This window comes from Haliaeetus albicilla, chromosome Z (genome assembly GCF_947461875.1).
Source record: "Haliaeetus albicilla chromosome Z, bHalAlb1.1, whole genome shotgun sequence".
NCBI lineage: Eukaryota > Metazoa > Chordata > Aves > Accipitriformes > Accipitridae > Haliaeetus > Haliaeetus albicilla.
The window spans coordinates 36,978,203-36,998,958 of record NC_091516.1 but is presented as its reverse complement, the minus strand read 5'-3'; the positions used below and the strand labels follow the sequence as shown (position 1 = coordinate 36,998,958).

At 44.1% G+C, this 20,756-nt stretch overlaps 1 protein-coding gene across 11 annotated transcripts in view; it reads left to right on the top strand.

Moving 5' to 3' along the window:
* The window catches only part of LOC104313235 (tubulin polymerization-promoting protein family member 2), a 47,571-nt gene extending 26,815 nt beyond the window's left edge, over nt 1-20,756 (top strand). For 2 of the 11 annotated variants that reach the window (XM_069776543.1, XM_069776544.1), the window contains exons 2-4: nt 19,845-20,021; nt 20,183-20,336; nt 20,494-20,756. In XM_069776543.1, the coding sequence (XP_069632644.1) occupies nt 19,852-20,021; nt 20,183-20,336; nt 20,494-20,676 (507 nt within the window). In that variant the 5' untranslated portion in view covers nt 19,845-19,851 and the 3' untranslated portion in view covers nt 20,677-20,756. Of the gene's footprint in view, nt 1-5,472; nt 6,087-7,688; nt 7,774-8,731; nt 8,987-11,336; nt 11,497-12,390; nt 15,802-17,499; nt 20,022-20,182; nt 20,337-20,493 lie in introns of those variants that run through there. The other 9 variants (XM_069776541.1, XM_069776539.1, XM_069776533.1 and 6 more) reach the window with 9 other exon arrangements.

Here is a 20,756-nt window from a genome sequence, read left to right as displayed (position 1 = left end):
CATATGAAATGAGGCCTCCTGTGAAAGGAAAGGGGCTGAGGCTTAGGAATGAAGCTGGAGGAGCGTGACTAAGGTCAAGGCAGATCAACAGCACAGTGTGCGAGATGAGCCTGCTCAGCTCACTCTCCATTGAATGTGACCAGAGAGTCTTTACCATAAAGTTTAACACACAGAGAGACCTTTCCCACTGAAGTCTTTGAGAAAATTGAACGGCTGTTACAGGGAGATGGAAGCACCAAGGAAAAGCAAGGTGTCTCCCCAAAAGGCAAAGGTGGTCTCAGAGATAAATAATCCAGGTGCTCTGACTTCTGCTATATATTACTTCTGTTGGTTAAAAAAGGAGGAAAAAAGTTAGATCTTAATGCCGTATTGCTTTGGAGGGGGAAAGAAGTTAAAATATCCACTTCTGTTTGAAATATACCTCTTTTTCGTGTTAAAACCTCCAGTTTTAGGAATGGGGCTTTAATGGTGACCACAGGAAGGTTTAGGCTAACCATGGTAGCACTGACAGCTAATCCCACATTCTGTTTCTGCTCTGACCACAAAATGCAAACCCGAACAGGCCCAAAGGCAATGATGAGGTGAGAGCCGCCCTGCGCACATACTGGATGGTATTTACAGTTACAGGAGTATGAATAAAGCGTGCTCCAGAAAGGCGTTAATTACTGTCAGTTACAAATACCACTGCAGGAAGGAGAACTAAAACTGGCACACAGTTTCTTGATGGAGGGCAAGTATAGCCACAAACGGAAGATTCGAGAGAGAAAAAGGTATTTGTAAATAACAGCGAGGAGGAATTCTAAATCAGAGCAACCACACGCCGACCACAGCACAGCCCTGGGGCCATCTGTGCTGCCAGCGGGGCCGGAGCTTGGCTTTGTCTGCCACTGCGAATGAGTGGATGGATGGAGGATGTCACTGCTGCGTGCGTGTGTGTGGAGCAGCTGGCCGAGGCGCTGCAAAAATTGGCAGGACTTCCAGCACCTCTCTCCAAAGTAAAAGGGAATGAGGAAAAATTAAAAATCAAAAGGACTTGCTGACACAAAAAGGTGTCGGGTATTGCAGTGCACCAATAACTCCATCCTTAAAACCCCTGAGAATCACTAGCTCACTTCAGGAGTACGGCTCTTGCTGGGCCTTACTTACTCAGCCCAGTAGCCCCCAAGCCTCTGCACAGCTGTTCTAGTGTAAGTCAGTGTGACTGACTGTGGGAGAAAAACACACAAGACCTTTGGAAGGTCCCTTCCCATAAATTACTTTCAAGGATTTATTTACAGTTTACATTAGCAGCCACACCCTCCACAATATCATTAAACTTTACGAGGGCTTGAATGAACAGCTGCATCTTAAACAGTATTTTTTCATCTTTACATGTAAGACACTGGTTCTTTTGAGGCTGTTCACTAGGCAAGTAACATTATTTTTTTATTCAGCCACAGGGCAAACTGCCATTACCTGCTTGAAAGATCATACCTCTGTTTATAGTGAAGTGTTAACAGTATTTCTTAAAAGCTAGACTACTTTGGCCTTACAGGTAAGGTGTGTGTGGGGAAACTTGCTCTCACAATAATTTAGAAAATGAGTTTATTTCAGAGTTATGGTTACAGCTACACTGCTAATGACTTATGGCATAGAAATCTTTTGGGTGACACCTACAGTGGAAAAAGCTCCCTGCCTTCATTTTCATGTTAAAATGGGGACTTATGCAGCTGTTAGATCAAAAGCTTCAGGAGCTGTGCCTGCTTAGAGGTTGGAGATGCTTTAGGCTTGGGCAGGTTTAGTCTTGTGGGATGTGGTGTTGAGGATGGGTTTTGCTTACGTGCAGGCTGACACAACCCAAGGACAGTTGGTATCTGGGGTCTGATGGGACTTACAGGGCTTTCCATATAGGGCCTAAAGTAGGCAAGGTCTTCTGCAAGGGGCTTGGAAGGAGTCCTATATCCCATAGTCACAGCTGGCTGAATGCAAAGACCAGTGAGGACAAAAGTAACACCAGATTTTCCTGTAATGCAAAGTGTGAGGATGTTAACCTCAATCGATGTGCCTGGGGGCTGATGACTGGATGAAGTTAGGATGGCAGATGTACCTGGAGCAGCTGTGTAGCAGCCACACTTGGGCATCTGCCAGGCTCTTAACTTCTCCCGTCTTTCAAACCAAGAGACAGAGCCTGGTGGTTCCTTCACATATCAAAACAACTTCACAGCAGGGGGCCTGTGCTCCCCATTCTGGGCCCCTCCTTCTTCTTGAAGAGACCTGAAGTAAGGATTTCCAAATCAGGGGCTGGATCAAGAAAAGTTGGTGATTGCCTTGGGAGTGAGCCTGATGGACAGGGAGAGATGGTAGCACAAACCACCTGCATCTAGCACTAGGACACTGTTAGCTGGCTTTTCCTAAACTGTCTTGCACATTTGTTGTTTGTTTCTGACTTACTTCTATAAAGGAGCAGCGTCCAAGTGTGTTTTGTAAATTGACAAATGACAGGAAATTCGGTGGCTGCTTTTCTGATTTCTCTTCCTAATAAGCAAGGCCTCCCCTTTCCCCTGCTGCTCAGCAGAAGTAAACAATATTCCCTGGGCCAAAATTTAGATTTCCTCTAGCTCTTCATAGCATTTAGCTCACGGCAGTTAATGCCATTAGTCAGAGATCTCCAATTTAAGTGTCATAAAATACTAATTATAATAAGGCGCTTGATGTCTCTCCCCGGGTGTACCAGCTCAGGATGCTGCTGAAGTCCTATTGGGCAGGAGTTACCGGGACAGAACGAGAAAGGTGTTTTGTCGTGCTACAGAGGAGGTTAATTAGAAAACTTCTCACATTATTAGTGAACCTAATTAATTTCATTACTTTAGAAGAGAGTCCTGATTATATCTGGAAAATAGCTGATAACCCCAATAGCAAATTATGGGTAATTTGATACAAGACCACTCAAGTTTATGGTTACATGGCAACAGCGCATTTTGCTGACTTTTGACTAAGAGTAATGACTAAGACCTGGGCAGAGAGAGCAGCACAATATCCACAGGGCAGAAAGTGCCTTGTTCTGGTTTCCTGGGAGGAAGTCCCGATGATTTCAGGGAGTAAATGAGGATGTTGCCATGGAAGAAGACTTACTGGTTGTTCTCTGCTTCCACTAAGCAAATTACGTCTGGAGATCACCTTCCCAAGGTTACTATTTGTCAAAGCTTACTTGCTTGTCCTATGTTTAAACTCTACTTTACAGTACTAATGGGCTGCATTCTTTATTCTCTCTATGGGTTTATAAATAAATAGTTCTTGTCAGAGATGTTATGCATATAGACTTACATGAACTCAAAGTTAATGTGGCTCTCAGCCACCCCTCTACACCTGCCCTTTGTGAAGATGAATTTCAAAAGCCATTTTCCCACCAGCTGCTGAGCTGGTGATAGATGGGATTTCATTAGTAAGGCAGATAGATAGATACCAGCTGACATCCTGGTTGAATCAGTTATTGGATCTGGGGGTTACAGATAATCCTTAGGGATGAGTGTACAGGCATCAAGTACACCAAGAAAAAGAGCAATATATAGGAAGTCTATATCTTTGTTTTTGTTCAGAGCTGTGATAGTTGTCCCAAAAGTTAGGCTGGCTTTGGAACTACTGGCTGAATGCAGCAGAGAAGCCCTCTTGAGCTAAATACACCCCCTTTATATTGTTGTATCTCCTTCCTTACAACACATTTATTAAACCTTGCATGTTAACCTAATAAATACACTATTACATCTGGCTTGCTACAGCCTGTTGCTAAGAGTGACTGGGAGGCTGGCAGAGCTTCCCAGGGATTCGCCTGTGCTGGGAAGCCACACCGAGGTCTTAGGCATTCCTCCCCTGAGCTGCCAAGCCTGGTCTGGGTTCTGGTAGCACAGGGGGGGAAGCAGATCCTCCTGGGCACATGCTGCCCCACGCTGCTGCGGCACACAGCAGGGTGGTAGGCAGAAGGTCTGGGACTCCCCATGTAACTGTGAGGTTGTGTATGAGCTTCTAGATGCCTCAAATGATGATACAGGGGCTCTGTAGTGAAAGGAAGGAAAAACGAAGAGGAGATCTTGCCTACACTGGAGAGGGTTTGCTAGCCCAGATTTCCCAGGGGCTTCTGCTAAAACATCAGTGGAATTTTTTGGGTAAAGTAGTTCCTTTTGGATGTGTTGGCAATTGCAACTTTTTTGCCAAATGGATCTTGCTTCTAGAGCTTTTGCCATTGTAAGCATGTCAGGCAGGGAATGAAAAAGAAATCATAGCTGCACTGACAGTATCTTTCAACGCTGATGAGGAATGCCTCTGATCGCACACAGAGGCGGGAGATGAGTAAGAGACTTGAGGCCACGTTCTGCTCCAGCTATGCAGAGATGCTGGAGAACAATAAAGTGGAGAGTTTGCTTAGGGAAGTCTCTCAGGGCTGTGCGATGTTGGATATGTGCCCCTATTCTTTCGGAAAGTAATAGCATTAAGTCACGGAGAGAGAAAGGAAGACACATACTCTTCTGAAAAATGGCCTATTACGTCTCTGTTTTTTCCCCTTTCAGTCCAGGGAAAATATTGTGCAATGCAGGTAATGGATGTGTTGCATTTACAAAATCAAAAGATGAAAAGTCAGTTCTTGCAAAACTCAACCTCAAGATGAGTTGCGTAAGAGAACAGGCCTGGCACTACACATGATCTGATCGTGAATGGAAAGTTGTACATGTGCTTTTCTGTTTCTATAGATCAGGAGTTTGTAGCAGATTGTATCCTGCCCCATCAAACTTTCGCACTGTTAGTAGACTTAGGTGGTGTGAGACAATTTCTGTCAGGAAGCTTTGGCAAGCAGAGTGCCCAGCAGCTCCAGGCCTTACAGCATTAGCCTGAATGTTTGTGACAAGCAGAATTTTGATCTACAAAATTTGAAGCGTTTAAGTTTGTGCACAGAATACACCTACTTGGAGTTTCCTATGCCATTTCTCACCAAAACCTGAAAATTCTGATGCTGAAATTCTGCTGATTATTGCCTTGCTGACAGAAGTATTTTTGTTTGCAGATACCTGAAGAAAATGCCATTTATCTTTTCAGAAGAGGCTTAAAACAGTTTACCTGACTTATTTTCATTTAAGCCGTTGTAATCAGTTTATGTCTGGGTATGATTTTTTTTTCTTCCCTATAGTTACACCACCTTGCAGTTGTATCTTTATGCCATAGTTTAAATCTTGGGAGTAGAATCTCAATAAAAGACAAATGCCAAACCTTTTCATAAGCATTATTACTGTTTGTTGGATATGTAATGTAAGCATTAAAGTCTGAAATGGTTCTCCCCACTATGCTATCAAACCCATTTCTGTGGCAAAACTTACAACACACTGAATATTTATTTGTAATAACTGTCCCACATAAATTGCACTAATGCCATCTTAAATACGTTCTTGTCAATGCAGAAGTAATGTGGTTGTAAAGCATGGCGGGGGGGAGGGTGTTCATTCAGTTTCTAAAAATCTGGTAGTTCTATACTTACTAGCAAGTACTGAAGTGTTTATAATCAAGCTGAGCTGAAGGCCTGCTTTCACAACCATAACATGTTCATGAATGCATCCAAAAGTAGCTGAGATCAGCCTGCATATGGAGGCTTGACTCTCCCTTTAACGTGTAGCCTGTGGAGAGTGTTTCTGTAAATACAGAAGGAAACCAAGCATGTAGATGTTTGGTGACAAGGTTCTTAATTTATGGAAATCACTGCTACCCAGCGGAAGTCAGTGAAGCTATGACAGCTCATGCCCTGCAGTGGATATGCCCTTTGGCTTCTGCAAATGCATGTTTGTGTGGGTAATGTGGGACAAGCTGAATGTGGCCATCCACGCTGACTAATGTCCTGCCATGGGAACAGGACACCACTCTCAAAAACATTACTTTTGCTAACTGTGTGCTGGTTTCTTTCTGGCAATGCAATACAATAATGCTGCAGCCTGCACTCAGAAAGACTCTATTTCTCATCAATTATTAAAAGCTCTCAAATCACGTCAGCGGTAAAACTTCTGTTGCCTGAGAGGAACTATCTGGCCAAGCCAGAATACATCTGAAAACTTCAGCATATGTTCTTACAGGTAAGAATATAAAATCTGCTCATACCTTCCTAGGTGTCAGGACTGAAGACCCTGGCAGGTTTCCAGGTTTTGCTGATTCAGACCTCTAACAGGGACACTATTAAATAGGTTCAGGAAAGATTTCAGTTTTCCTGCCTGTCTCCATATCTTTGCAGGGATTTACTGTTACTGGTGTTTTTTCTGCAGCAGATCAATTTGCCAGCAGTTTGCACATGGAAATGTATTTGGCCCTAAAAAAAGAAAAAGAGAAGGCAAAAAAATTCCATATTTTTAAGCCAGAACAACTTATGATGAACTTGTAAAGAAAAACCATTTGCCATCCCTTCTTCAAAACACAGTGTAATTTCTCTAAATTGATTCCTACTCATTTTCTTGTCTCTGGTGGATACGACATGAAGAAACAGACTCAAAGTAAGGGAAGAAAGACTTAGGCAAGGAATTAAAAGCAGAGATAGCAAAGCGCTGGGACAGATTGCCTGGAGAGGCTGTGGAATCCCCATTACTAGTGTTTGATGTTTGTCTTATCTCATCTAAGATAAGACAAACATTTGTAGGGAATGACAGAGATAGTGATTTTGCCCTAAGAAAAAAAGCGGATGGCCTCTTGAAGTCCTTTCCAGATTGCTGCCATCCTCCCCTCTCCTTTCCCTGTGATTTATGTTTCCTTGAGGTTTCTGCCTGCCCTCTCCTATTTTCTTAACTGCGTACCATGGAGGACTCGCATATAATTGTTGGGTACATGAGCGTAATAAGCTGTTTTTAATTTTCTTTGATTTTCCAACTACATTTTGGTTGTTACACGTCTGAAATAGCATATGACCTTGTTAAACCACACCTTGGTAAACCATAGTTTGGAACAAAGAATGCAGTTTTGGATTTGGAGTTTGGCAAAGAACAAACCAATCTGATGCTGCTGTCCTGCCAAAGAAAGACATGGTAAGCTTGAGGTTAAGGTCCTCAGAGGCCACTCAGAGGCCAGTGAGCCATCTGCTTGGCCACAAAGTATATAGGTTGGATCACAGGGAGGGGATTTGCTATAGGATCATTTGGGTGGTCTTCATACCTCAGCCTGGCTGATTTTCAGACTATGCAAATCCTCACTTAGCAGATGAGCAAGGGAAAAGAAGGAAAGGGTGCTTCCTTCCACAGCAGGTAAACCACACATTTCACTCTGCCCTTCAATTGTGTTGCTTGAAGCCAAGCTTCTGTTGAGTCATGAAGCCAAAGGGACTGCTGCGTTCCCCTGTGATGTTAAAAAGGTAAGACCCATTCTCCAAAAAAATTGTTTTGCATGGAGACATTAGGATGCCTTTTCCTGAAGAATTTTACAAAACCTCTAGACTAGAATTTGATATTCTCTCTTTAATGCGTAGATGCATACATACATGGGACTATGCCCATGGGTAAGTAAGCCTACAGACCAGGTCTGGGTACTGCGGCTTTTACACAGGTAGTCCCCTGACTTTGTTTTGAATATTTGCCACAGACAAAGCAAGAGGGCCTCTGGAGGACTTATAAACCTTGACATCACACTACCTTCTCGTAGCCTCAAACAGCATTACTTCTGAATACAAAACATCTATGTGTTTTATCTCACTGCAGGCACAAGTGACAAGTGTCTTTGCTGCAAGCAGAAGAGCGATTAGACTGTGACAAGGTTTTTCTTCTCTCAGCAAAGGTTGAATGGGTCAGTCTAAAAATCTTTCTACTACTTGACTGCTTACCATTTGTGCCTGGAGCACCAACTGATGCTGATGGATACTGGTTTAACAGTACTGGTACCTGGGTTTAAGACAGCAAACGGCCCCAAGTATTGGATTTCATATCACAAAATCGACCTCAAGCATCAGCTATGGAAATAATACAAGGGTTAAACTGAAGAAAGAAAAAAAAAAAGAGTCTTCAGAGCCATGAAGGTCTATATTTATGTGTTGTTGCCATGAAGGAACCAGCGCCTGAAATTAGCGGTTGAACAGTTGTATTCGCAGAGAGCGAGCATGAATGTGTGTGCATGTGAGACATGTTTTTCTGCTAATACAGACCAGGACTCCCCTATAATTAGAGGTGGCGGGTGCTGAGGTCCTGCCACAACCATGTGTTCATTCTGGCTCCTCAGTCAAAAATAGGATTTGGGGAAGCAAGGAGGCATGCAGGGGGATGTCACAGGTTCTTGGGTTTTGCACAAGGTATACCTAACATGGTAACACTGAACATGATTGATATCAGTTTGAAGCAATCTGGGTTTGTGTTTTTTTTTTTTTCTGCCCTTAACCAAACCTGAGAAGCAGTCCCAGGCTGTGGCTTCAGCAACCGGCAGCACGAGACCAGCTGAGTTGTGTAGAGTCCCACAAAGGGTGTCTTGCTTCCGGCAGATGTCCCAGATACTAAGCCATTCGATCCCACCACAAAAATAGTTGTGTAAAATATTGTGCATTGGCTCTGGCCTGACAGCGATGGGTCTCTTCTGCTTCGCTGGGCAGGTGGAAACATCTCGCCAAGGCTGTGGCTTGTGTCCAGCAAGCCTTCTCCCTCCATGGGCAGTGAGGTGCCTTTGTGTGACAACGAGAAAGGGAAGAGGTATGGGGGAGGTTTGCTTTCCCTTTTACAGTCATGCTTTTAAAAACTGACACGCATTTTCCTAACAGACTGCTGGCACCTAGCTTTGCTGCCAGGAGGGATGGAAGAGGGAACACAACAGAGCTTAAGGCTTCCGACACATTTCAGGAGTGTTGCTGCGTGTTCAGGAAAATAAGGACCTCCAACCAAACTCTCAGCTGGTGTCAACTGGCAGAGACGAGTGACCGCAGCGTTGGGAAGCTGATTTATACCTGCTGGGGATCTGGCCCTGGAGAAGGAAGTGTGAAGGAAACAGAGTGTTTTGCCTTGCACAACACAAGATGGTGAGGAGCCCGCATGCTCAGGAGCATCGTTAGTGGCAAGACTGCTGTTGGTCTTCTTAATGCCGCTTTCTCTTTCCAGTGTCGTGTGATTCCCACCCCTGGCCTTTCCCAGCCTTGTCGGGAGCAGAGCTACACTGTAGCAGAAGTTGAAGCTGGTAACCACTACTGACTGCTGCATACATGTATTTTTCAGAAAATCGTACCGTAAAAATCATACTACAAATTATCTCAATTCCACAAAATAGTCCCATGTGGATTGGTCAGTGAAATCATGCAAGAATGCTGCTTTTGAAAACAAAATGTTCTTAGCCAGAAGAGGCCTTCTGTTTTGTTCAGTGGGTTTTGGACCTGGCTGAAAACTGGCTCTGCCCGCCTTGTCCTTCTTCCTCATCTTATGGAAGTGGGATGCGTACTGTCAAACTGAGCTGTGAAAATAGGCCAGGCATCACACCCAGAGAAGCAATAACCTGGTAGTGCCATCAGCGAGGTGATGGCAGTGCAGTCCAGCAGCCTCAGTACTTCTCCTGGGCTGCTGCATGTGACAAAGCCTGCGCTGCCTGACTTGCAGGCAGACTGAGCTAATTTAATCCCCCTTGGGAAGTTCAAATGTGTTGCAGCCACACGTGCTGCCCCAAGTCTCTGCCTGCATTGTCTTGCACTGCTTGATTAATGCAGAGTGTGCAAAACAGGTGTCAGCTCTTCTGACACAGTTCTGACACTCTTCTTCTTGCTTAAGTCAAATGTAAGTTATTTTACAAGCTGTAAAACAGTGGAAAATGAGCATTTGCACTCTCCTACTTTTCATAAGCTGTCGTCTCTCAGTTTCTGGTGTCCAGGACTCTGCCCTGGCTCCCATCTGCAGCAGCACATGGCATTTACAACCTTCCCAACCTAAAAGAAGCAGTATTTTGTGGTGTGCTGGCACTTTGTTTGTTTATTTGTTTTAGAAGAATCTCCAGCCACAGCAGATTTTTTCCATTTTCTAGGAGAAGCACTGTAGGCCAGAATTGGAAGAATGAGAACTGGGAGAAAATATAAAAGGTTAATGTCTCCCTAGGTCTGGAAAACAAGAAGACTAAATTGACTGTCAGTACAAAAATAACTATATAGGATCAGAAGAAAAGTTCATCACTCACATGTCCTAGCTCTGGTGCAAGCTTAGATCAGAACAAGCATGTGCTCCTAGAGCATCCTCTGGTATAGAACTTCCTGGCTACCAGTCACACTCAGAGACTTGCCATGCTGGAGGTTGTTGCCTCTCTATCTTCAGTGGCCCTTTTAAGGACCTTCTCTCCTAATTGCTTTTTGAACCTCTTTGTATTTCTGTTGCACAAAGCATCTCATGGTCGTGATTTTCACCATTTCACACTGTGAGGACAGAGTGAGGGGCTGCCATTTCTCAGCCTGCTATAAGAGCATGGAAACATAGAAAGCACAGGAAAAACAGCAAGCCCACAGGAGTGTGTCAGCACCCAGCACTGATGTGAAAATCAGAGATGCCAGGTGGAGTGGGATTTGTCTGTGCCTTGGAGCAACAACCTCTAGTACTAAATAAATGTTCTTGCTAGCCTCCATCCAGGTTAGAGTGGTACAGAGGGCCGGTGCTGGGTCCTGGTCTAGCTTGGTGACTCCCTGACTGCCAGGATATCAGTACTATTGATCAGCTTTATTGCAGTATTACCTAAAGGTCCTAACTTGGATCTGATCTGCATTTTCAAGGTGCTGTAAACATGAAGCAAAAAGACAGCTCAGCTCCCAAGAGCTGGCCACTGAAATACTCACTGAGCAAGAGCAGGCGGATTCAAGTGGGTGTGCAAGGCTGCAGATAGCCACTACTTTTCTTTTGCCATTTCTAGATTTGCTGGATGCCTGACCTGGCGCTAGACAGTGCAGGTTTGGGGAACACCTGTCAGACCATAACCAGAAAAATGAGAAGGCCTGGCTGGTTTCTCAGCTCCTTATGGTGCTCTTTAAGGAGCACCCTCTGCCCTGGGACAAAGCGTGGGGCTGTATCCGCCAAATGCATCTCTGCTCTTGATATGCCCAGAAGGTGTTACTTCAGTCAAAACTGAAACTCTGTTCTTGTCAACAGAAAGGCAACAGAAGTGTGTATCTGTGTGTTAGCCAGCACAGCGCTTCCGTGCAGACGTGTTTAAAGGGGAGGGTGCCCAGCTCCCTGCCTTTCCTCTTTGCCTTCACTGAGACATTTGAAGTCTGAACCATTGCCTGACAGTGAAGAAAAGACAGCCACTTCCTCTGCAAGCTGTAATGTGTTTTGAAATAGGTTGTCAATTTTGTTAGTGGTGATAAAAACATAACCCCAATTTTTTTTTTTTTTTTTGATTGATAGACCAGAATAGGAACAGATCTGAAGCTTTAGAAGTCTGGTGTCCTAGACCATCCTCACATCTACTCTTGGACTTTACAACCTGCTGTTAACACAACAACTTTATTTACTAAACAGGATGCAGAAAATCTAAGCAATCAAGCAGGAAGCTCTAAAACATAAAGTAAATCCTCTTGGGTTGTTCAAGTCTGGTTATGCTCAGTGCTTTTAGCTGGTGTATGTTGTATAAGTGATTTCTTTGCTTTTATGGAAGGCAAGGTAGAAGAGAAGCTAAGTATATAGTGCAAGGTCAGTGTAATATTAAGACTGCAGTTTGTGAAATTGGCCATTGTATTGCTTAGTATCTCAGCAAATAAGGTCAAATATGCGCTTTTAAATACTAGTTAAGTCATGACCTTTATGGACTGATATTGAAGAATATTGCTGTTTGATAAAATAAGGCACAAAAATAACACTGGTAATAAGTTATTAATATTTTTAAATTCTTTTGTTTGAAACTCACTTTTAAAATCTTGAAATAGAATTCTGTGATTGAAATAGGCCTGTGCAGCTGGTCGCAAAAGGACAGAAGACTTGAACTATCATAGGAAAATAATGGGCCAACATCAGCTATGGTATAAATGAGAATAACTCAAGAAGCTCATTGAATTTGTTCATAAAGGTGCTAAGTGACAAGGAAGTCTACTAGTCCTATATGTACCTATGTGTGCCAGCATCTGAGTTTTCTGTTAGTCTGAATAACAGCACACAACTGATGGCTTGCAAATACCTTTCTATTAGGACTGAAGCAATTTAGAAGCTTAAGGTAGAATAGGTATCTAGAAGTATGTTTCTTATAAGCATCTAAAATATGATCTGACATTTATTTTTTTAAAAAAGCATACGGTACACTTGCTTTTTGTATGCAAGTATATTAGCCCTAAAAAATGCTTTAGCTTAACATTCTTGTACCTCCCCCACACCCCCTACAGAATGTTTTGACACGTTGTGGAAAAAAATAAGCAGCAACAATTGTGTTTGTACAGTAAGTACACACAAAGGATCCGTACCTTTTCAGATAGACTTCTAGATCAGAGTTGAAGAACTGCCAAGAGACTTCTTCAGGCAGAAGGATGTTGGAACAGTGTGCAAACGGCCCAACTTGTTGAAACAAGTCAAAACAAGATCATTCATTCCTTGATAATTGCATCAAATCAAGTTTGAGATAAATGCAATTTTGCCTGGGGAGGGAGATAATATAATGTAGCTAATATAGAATAGGAAAACAGACTTCAGAGGCAAAATTAGTTCCTAATACAGCTTCAGTGGAATCAGTAGATGTTACCCTGGCAATGAATATGACACATTATCATATAGAAATTATATATACATATGAATACATCCTTTTCAATATATGAAAACAGCCTTTTTTAATGTTAGTAATCCCTTTTAATAATGCAATTATTGAATGACATATTTCCTAATGAGTTGGCAGGTGTGTTGTAAAAGCATTTATCTAAGTGGTTTTTTTAAGTCTTGGGATGAGTTCAGCAAAATGGCACACCTGCTTAGTAGTCCAGCATTTTAACATGATACCACGGGCCATAGTCCACTCTCACTTATGCCAAGAAACTCCAATGTAATAGCAAAGCAGGACTTCCGGCCAAGGGGAACACATGTTTGTCCTAGATTAATTAATTTGAGAGAGAATCATTATTCTGCCAGTATTTCTATAACAAACAATACCTTCAAAATACAGCTGTAGTGTCCCTAAAATTAAGTTTTGTGCTCTGATCAGAATACATTGACTAGGCTTAGCATTTGATTTGCTCTGTGGTTGATATCCTTAAAAGGCCTTTTCCTTTTTTTTTTTCTCCTGACTGAGATGATTCTTGAAACAAACTATGACAAGTGTGGGTAAAAAAAACACTCAGAAATTTTCCTGAAAATAAGCGAACATTGTGTAAAACTGGTCAATCTAAAGCAATATATCTCTTCATAGAAGTCAAGATCATGAGGTGCATCTAGACCGTCAGAAGATTTCACACTGATTTTACTGTCTAAAGAGAAAATCTAAAGAATGAGGCATGTGAAGACCAGTAAGCAGGAGAGAGGGCTGTGCTGGAGCCCTCATGGGGGCTTGGGGAGCAAAACTTCTTCAGATCTCCAGCTAAATCAGTTCCAGCCAATGCTGTGATCCAAAAGGCACCCAAGGAGAGAAGCAAGCTGTGGCTGAAACTTGCTAAGAGAACTGGCTTAACTTTCAGTTTATCTGTTTATGTACCTTTTTCTGTCCATGTCCTCCTATGCACAGCTTGAAGAGGACATTGCAGTTAAACTGTAGGATAATATAAGGAACTGTATAAAGCTCTGAAGGGAAGTGGTGCTACAGGTTATACTTACCATGTCTGTACCAAGCACTGAGCCTGATCTTGCTTAGTGCCTCCATGAGCTGTCAGACCTGCAGTATCACTACAAGGCAGAGTAGTAGCAGCACTGAGTTTAAGTACTCAGAATTTGAAGGGAGGGTCGTGAAAACCGGTTATTGTTTCATTTCTGCCTCAGCCCCCTCTAAACACATAAAGATGGCAGAGTGAGTGTGCGGTTTCTATTAAGGAGACAATAGTGGATGTGAAGCATTAAAGAAATGCAGTCTGATGCTGCTTCATGCTTGCTGTAATCACCCTTCCTCCCTGCATGGCTGCTCTCTGCAGCCCACCTTTCCGGCTCAGTTTACCCCCTCCTCAGCCTTGCTTTAGCCAAAGTGGCCACAGAAGCTGCAGATCATCGCACCTGGGGCAGCCAAGGGAGGTGGGGGTCAGCAGCCACTGTGGCAACCTGCCCCGGCTGTCTGTGAGGCAGGTTTTTTCCCACATGGTTCCTGGGCATCGGTGCTGTGGGCGTCAGTGCCTGTCCTCCGTCATCCATCACATCACTGCTAGGGGACACCTCGGCTTTTCCCGCACCAGCACAGCCTGCCATGGAGAGAGCCTGGCTCAGACAGAACCGGGCATCTCCCGTTGCAATGACTGCAAAACGTCACCCACCATAGAGAAATCCCCATGAGAAAGGACTGTCCCATGGGTGTCCCCCTAAAGCATGTATTTCCTGGACAGATGCAGATTCAGACTGACCACAGGTCGAAGAAGAAATCATCAACTACTTCTGTGCTCAGCCTCTGAAACAAGAGGCAGATGATTTCCATAGATAGAGAGGGAATCTGTTTTTTTGTCATTATCCATTTTTACTGGAGGGATATGGTCAGTAAGGTCAGTGGTTCAGCACAGGGGTAAGGGTGGATAATTTCTTGATTTATTTCTATGGGCTCACTGTGGGGTCTGTGACTCACCAGAGACAATGCAGAAACATAGTTTTCCACATGTTGATTTTCAAGTAAAGGACGAGAACCTTGCGTTCACGTGGGCTAGATGGAGGCATATAGAAGGACACTTCAGTGGACGATTATTAAACTTGTCCTAATTTACTCCTTTGAACAACAGTTTGATCTACATATCCATGAAAGGTTTTCTGACTGTGTGTGTGTGCGCGCCTGACATAAAAAAAAGATGCACTGAAGATATTGAAAAGAAGTCCCATAAAATATTTTTACACAGAACAGCTGCCTGTCTGGTCTTTTTAGCTGTATGTTAATTTCTGAGAAGTAGCTTCAAATTTCTCAGTGCAAGATTCTTGTTCTTTCAGCTATTGTGTAAAACTTCTTTTTTAAGGCCAGGCACCAACTTGTTGCTCTCTTTTCTCCTCTTTCCCCATACATCTGCATCAGACAGGTTATATTCATTCAGCAAGACAGCTGAAGTCACTGCCTTTCAAACTTGTGCTATGTATTACATTCTCCTACTTGACTCTCATTTTAAATAAAACTTTGTTCTTCATCTGCTCAGAGACCAGGAAAAGGACAATTTGGCTGCAAAAGGACGTGCTCTGGGATCAAACAGCAGGGCTTGTGGAATGGGTACAGCTGCACATCTGAATTTTGATTCACCTTCATTCTCCATCGTTTGGGGTTTTCTGGGTCTAGCAGTAACCCGAGCAGCTCGTTTTGACAGATTTAGAGTGTTTCATACAGTAATTGGAATCTCACTGCTTTAATGTCTTCATTCAAACAGTTTCTCTGATCATGGGACTGAAAGGGAAGTCTTATGCTATACATAGCTTCATGTGAAAAAAAGGTTTATGTGATTATGGTAATAGTTCATAAAATCTAGCAGACAAAGAATAATTTAGAATTCATTTATTCATAACAGCAGAAGTTAATATTCTTCTTGCCTACAAAATAGTTTCAGACATTAATCTTTTCTCCTGGATTTCTGCTATTCTGCAGAGCTAGTATGGATTGCTTCAGTATTACAGATGCCCTAACTTCTTTTTTTGTCCTTTTTAGTCTCTTCAAAATACTGTTTTTCCTTAAATAAATAATGCTGATTCCATGAAGATGGTATCAAAGCTTTCTTCCAGCTTGCAGATTTATGTAAGTATTTGAACAGAACACTGAATTCTGGTCTCTATTTTGCAGCTAAGCATTTTACTGATACGGAATAAATCACTTCTCTACAACTGAAGATTTAAGTAACTTACCATATCCTTTCATAATTTGAGAATTTCTTGTTAATGGTACATTTGCTTCAGGAACAGGGGATTAGTGTGTGTGCATGCCTGTTTATATATGTTATTTATATTATTTCAGTAGAATACTGCTTTTTCCTTTTTTTCTCTTTTCTTTTTTTTTTTTCCTGATGATCCTCTTCTATTTCTTCAGCATTTGTCTTATCTAACATGCTTCAAACCTCCCTAAATGTAATTTTAAACTGAGGTCGTAAAAGGCTGACAGCAGCTTCAAATACTTAACTAGTTACTCGGGACCAAATTGTGTACTCCCTTAGCCTGTCTTTGTTGAAAGCCTTTCAGTTGAAAGCAAAGAAAATTTGGCATGTAGCTGTGGGAGACCTGAAGAGCAGAGACCATAGGCACAGTGATTCAGGTTAATCTCTGTATTAACTTCACTGAAGCAATACGTCTGGAACATATTAAAACAATTTTGCTGTGTGATCTGTCACTTATCATTCTAGAGAGCGGCCATCATTCTAGAAAGCGGCTCTTTAAAGCCCTGTCCTCCAGGTTAAATGAATTTAGCAAGGGTGAACTGACAGATTACAGGAGATGGTTTTCCTTAGAGGTGTCTTAGGGGGGGATTCTGTAGCTTTTGGTGTTAGGAGCAATGCCTTTGCATGATTTTATCACAGAGCTGAAAATACAGGAAAAATTGCGGTTAATAAAATTTTCAGGTAACAACAGGAACAGAGAGAGATCTGCTAGAGAAATACAAATATAAAGAAGGCAGGAAATTTCAGAAGAACAGCAAGCTGGCCATTTGCTTTTTTCTTAATAAGGTGTGTTGGCTAATAAGAATCTCTGACCATACATGCCTCTGTGTGTGTGTGTGTGCGTGCTCATGTGCACAAGAAGGGAAATAATATAGTTCTCTTTTTTTGTTGAACGTTGGTGAACTTCTTGCATGCTCACTCTACCTGTGAGGTGCATAGCTGGAGAGGGGGTCTTTGTCATTTGGGTCAGATGGGGGTTAAATGAGACCACCCATTTGGGCCATCCGGATCCACAGGTGTGTGCCCCACCTTCCCTGGCAATCTCTGCAGTTTTGGAAACTTCACTGGTTTGAGCTGGTTTTGTTTATGGCTTTGTTGAGTTTATGGCTGGGGAGCATTGCCCTGAGAGCTTTCAGGGAAGTGACCTTTTGGTTTATCCATTGTCACATGCAGACTGTGAGGAGGGGAAACAGCTGTTGGCATCACAGAACCAATCTGAAGTGTTTTTGAGCTACAGGCCAAAAAAAAAGAGGTGAACTCCTGACCTTGAAATTTATGGGCACTTGGCTACTCACTCTAAAAGAGTATTGCCTTCTTTCTGGGTCCTTCAGCTTTATCTAATCACCTAAAGCTAGGTACACATATTTCAATTTTAAAAAAAGTCAGATGCTGTAACTAAAAGGGGAAAAAATGTTCCGTTCCAAAAATACACTCTGCCACAGAAAAGACACACTTTTCCAGAATACAAGAAAAATCCCCACCAACAACATGCACATCTACCATACAGATCATAATTCCTGTGATGACATCTAGCGCCTCATTTCTTCCCTGCTTTCTTTGTGCAGGCAAGGAGACAGACATTGCTGCTGGGACAGCCCCAAAACAGGCCGCCTGCAACAAGAAAAGAGGAAACAATTCATTGGGGTGATCAGCACTTGTCTAAAAGGCAGAAACAGCACTGCTACCAATAGTTTGTCTGAGGTTTACATTGGCATCCTTAGTCTCTGCCCCTGGCTCACCACTGGTACTGCAGAACCAGTGTACTTCATGGCTGTGCCAGGGCTGTGATGCTGTTGCCCCAGCGGGATGGGATACCAGGCTGTGTTCCGCTGGCGTGAGGTGGCACCAGGCCCTTTTTTGCCATTTCACCCTTACCTCGGCCAGCTGCCCTGCAGAAGCCTCTCAAGGCTGACAGCTGTCCAGGGCCCTTTGCAGAAGACCTACCAAAGGGCAAACGAGTTTCTCTGGGTGGCAGTGGAACTGGTGAAGAATTATGGTCAGCCTAACAGGAAGGCTGAAGGCCGTGCAGAAGTGCAGGAGCAGTGAGCATATAGCAGTGTCTGCAAGGTTTTCCTCCTGGGATGGGTAGAACTTGGCCAAGCTCATCCCGGTGCTGTGGGCTTGCTGCAACCAACAGCAAGACTGGAAAGTACATACCTGTTAATTAGTGGTGAGAATAAAATATTTCTGAAATAAGCATATTTATACATGGTTCCATGCTGCTAAGCACAGCTTAAGGAAAATAAATAAATCAACCAGTGAAGGCACATTAATTTAATCTTACATGGGCCACAAAGATGAAATGCCTTTTTTAACAGTGTGCTATCACAGTGCCCCTGCAAACATGGTATGACTACCAGGGTGCACTCTGAGCCTTATCACTGGCCTGAACATCCCAGACCCAATTTCCAGCTACTTTAAGTTAGCTTATGAGTGGAAAACTGTGTTTCTCAAAGTTTTTTCACAGGTGACGTGTTGTGTCTCTCCCCCTTCCTGCCTTTTGGAGTTACTGATTTCCTGGTGAACCCCAAAGGCGTGCAAGCACATTCCCTAGCCAGGGCACGAGCATGCTGGCAGCAGATCAGCTCCTTGAGGAAGGAGGAGCAAGGACTTGCTGCATTTACTGGTTATAGGGATAAATGCCCATTCCCTTTGGAGTACATGTCCCATTATGGATGACATTTCCAGTGTGTGATGCTTATGTTAGGTGAAGAAGATGCAGTATTTGGGTTTTTGTCACACAGTAATAATCCCCCCAAGGGGTTTGGACCACCATGTCTCTGCTGGCACAGGGTTGTCCCCCTCTTTTCTCCCACCCCCACCCCCTGCCCTGTGGTGGGTATTCCGAGGATTGTGACATGCATGGGTGCTGAGGTCACAACTGGCCAGTGAAGCACGAGGGGTGGCTTCGAGTGCCCACTGCCTCCAGGACAGTGGGGAAAGCGCCAGCACCATCGCCAGCACCATCACCACCGGCTCACGCAGGTAAGCTGGGTCCACATCTCCCAGGGAGGAAGGGAAGGGTCATAGGAGGCCACCCAGAGCCCGCTGCTACTCCCTTTATGCTCGCAGCACACAGCCTCCCTGGTACAAGCCTGCCTGGTTTTTGCTCTAGAGAGGTGCAGACCCGCACAAGATTTGTGTTAAGTGGCAGCCTGCAAACAACCTTGAGACCCAGAGGCCCTGGGTGAAGCACAAGGCTGTAGGAGAGGCTGGGCATTTCAGAAGGGTTTGAGGATGTCTCACAAGCAGCTGCTCAAGTTGTGGTGGACTGATTTACAATCCAAGTGATCTCTTTTATGTTCTCGGAGATCCCCGATACCTGGTTGCAGTGGTCTAAGTTAATCAGCAGTGGAAAATTTACTGGTGTCGGGAGGAGGACAACCTAGTTCAGGGAGCAATTCAGGGGATGAAGTGTGATGGGGAGAGATGGGGACAACTCCTTGGTGATGACTTGCAAGAAGGTCTGTGAGATTTAGGTGCTTATCTGCGGCCTGGAAGACAAATCTGGACTCTTTATCATCAAATAACAGGCAGAGTATGAATCAGTTTACAAATGTAGGCATTTGTTATTGAGACAGTCTAACTGAAATTTGTATTTCAAAAAGGTTCAGAAGATTTGGGTGCCTCATTCCTTCACATGCAGCAGTCATTAATTCACCCCAGAGCCCCACCTCCACCCCTCCTTTGCCTTGCCTTGGGTGCCAACCCATTCCTGCCCCGATCCTGCCTGGATCCCAGGTGTTCTGTGTCAATACTTGTGTGGTCATCATGGTTGTCCCATTGTGGAGAGATACCTGTGGGTAGTGCCCCTTGCTCTGCTGGAGATGAGAAGCATGGGACATGAGAGTGTGTCCAGCAGCTGCAGATGGTCCTCAGCTCCTTCCCTGTTAATTTCTTTTCTCCACAGCAACAAGATGTCAGAGGTGGAAAACACTTTCCGTAAATTTGCAATATATGGTGACACATCTGCCAGTGGCAACGACATGACGGGGAAAAACTTCTCCAAGATGTGCAAAGAGTGTGGGGTCATGGATGGGAAAGCCGTGACCAGCACTGACATTGACATCGTATTCAACAAAGTCAAGTGAGTGTTGCAGGGAGGCACGGTGGGCAGCACAGCCAGGTGGGAGAGGGGAATGGCAGAGGCCAGGCAGGGCTCTCATGTGAGGGGCAGCCCTGGGGGTTTCGCATCCCCCTGCCACTCAGCAGCCAGGTAACTTTCCTCTTGGTGTCCCCTCACCATAGGACCAAAGGTGCCCGCACCATCACCTTTGCTGAGTTCCAGCAGGCCATGAAGGAGCTCTGCAGCAAGCGCTTCAAGGGCAAATCACCGGAGGAAGCGCTGCAAGCTGTGTATGGCCTCTTAGAGGGAAAGGAGCCTGGCAGTGTGGGTGCCACGGTGAGCATGAGTTTCCTTACCTGCTGTACACCTTGAGCTGCCATGGGACCATCCGTCCCTGCTGTAGGGACATGTGCTGTCCTCTCATGTAGCGAAGAGCTTGTTTGTGAGCTGTTTCCTAATGCTGGCTGCCTCCTGCTGGCCTCCTTTCTTGCAGAAAGCCACCAAGGTTGGTGGGGTCGAGAGGCTGACGGACACTAGCAAATACACTGGCAGCCACAAAGAGCGTTTTGATGAGAGTGGCAAAGGGAAGGGTCTTGCCGGACGCCAGGATCTGATGGACAACAGCGGCTACGTTGGAGCCTACAAGGGAGCTGGCACATACGACCAGACGCACTAGGACTGAAACTGCTTAAGGAAACAAGGACTTTTCCCCTATAACATGGGAGGATATGCAAATAAATATCTCATGCAACCAGC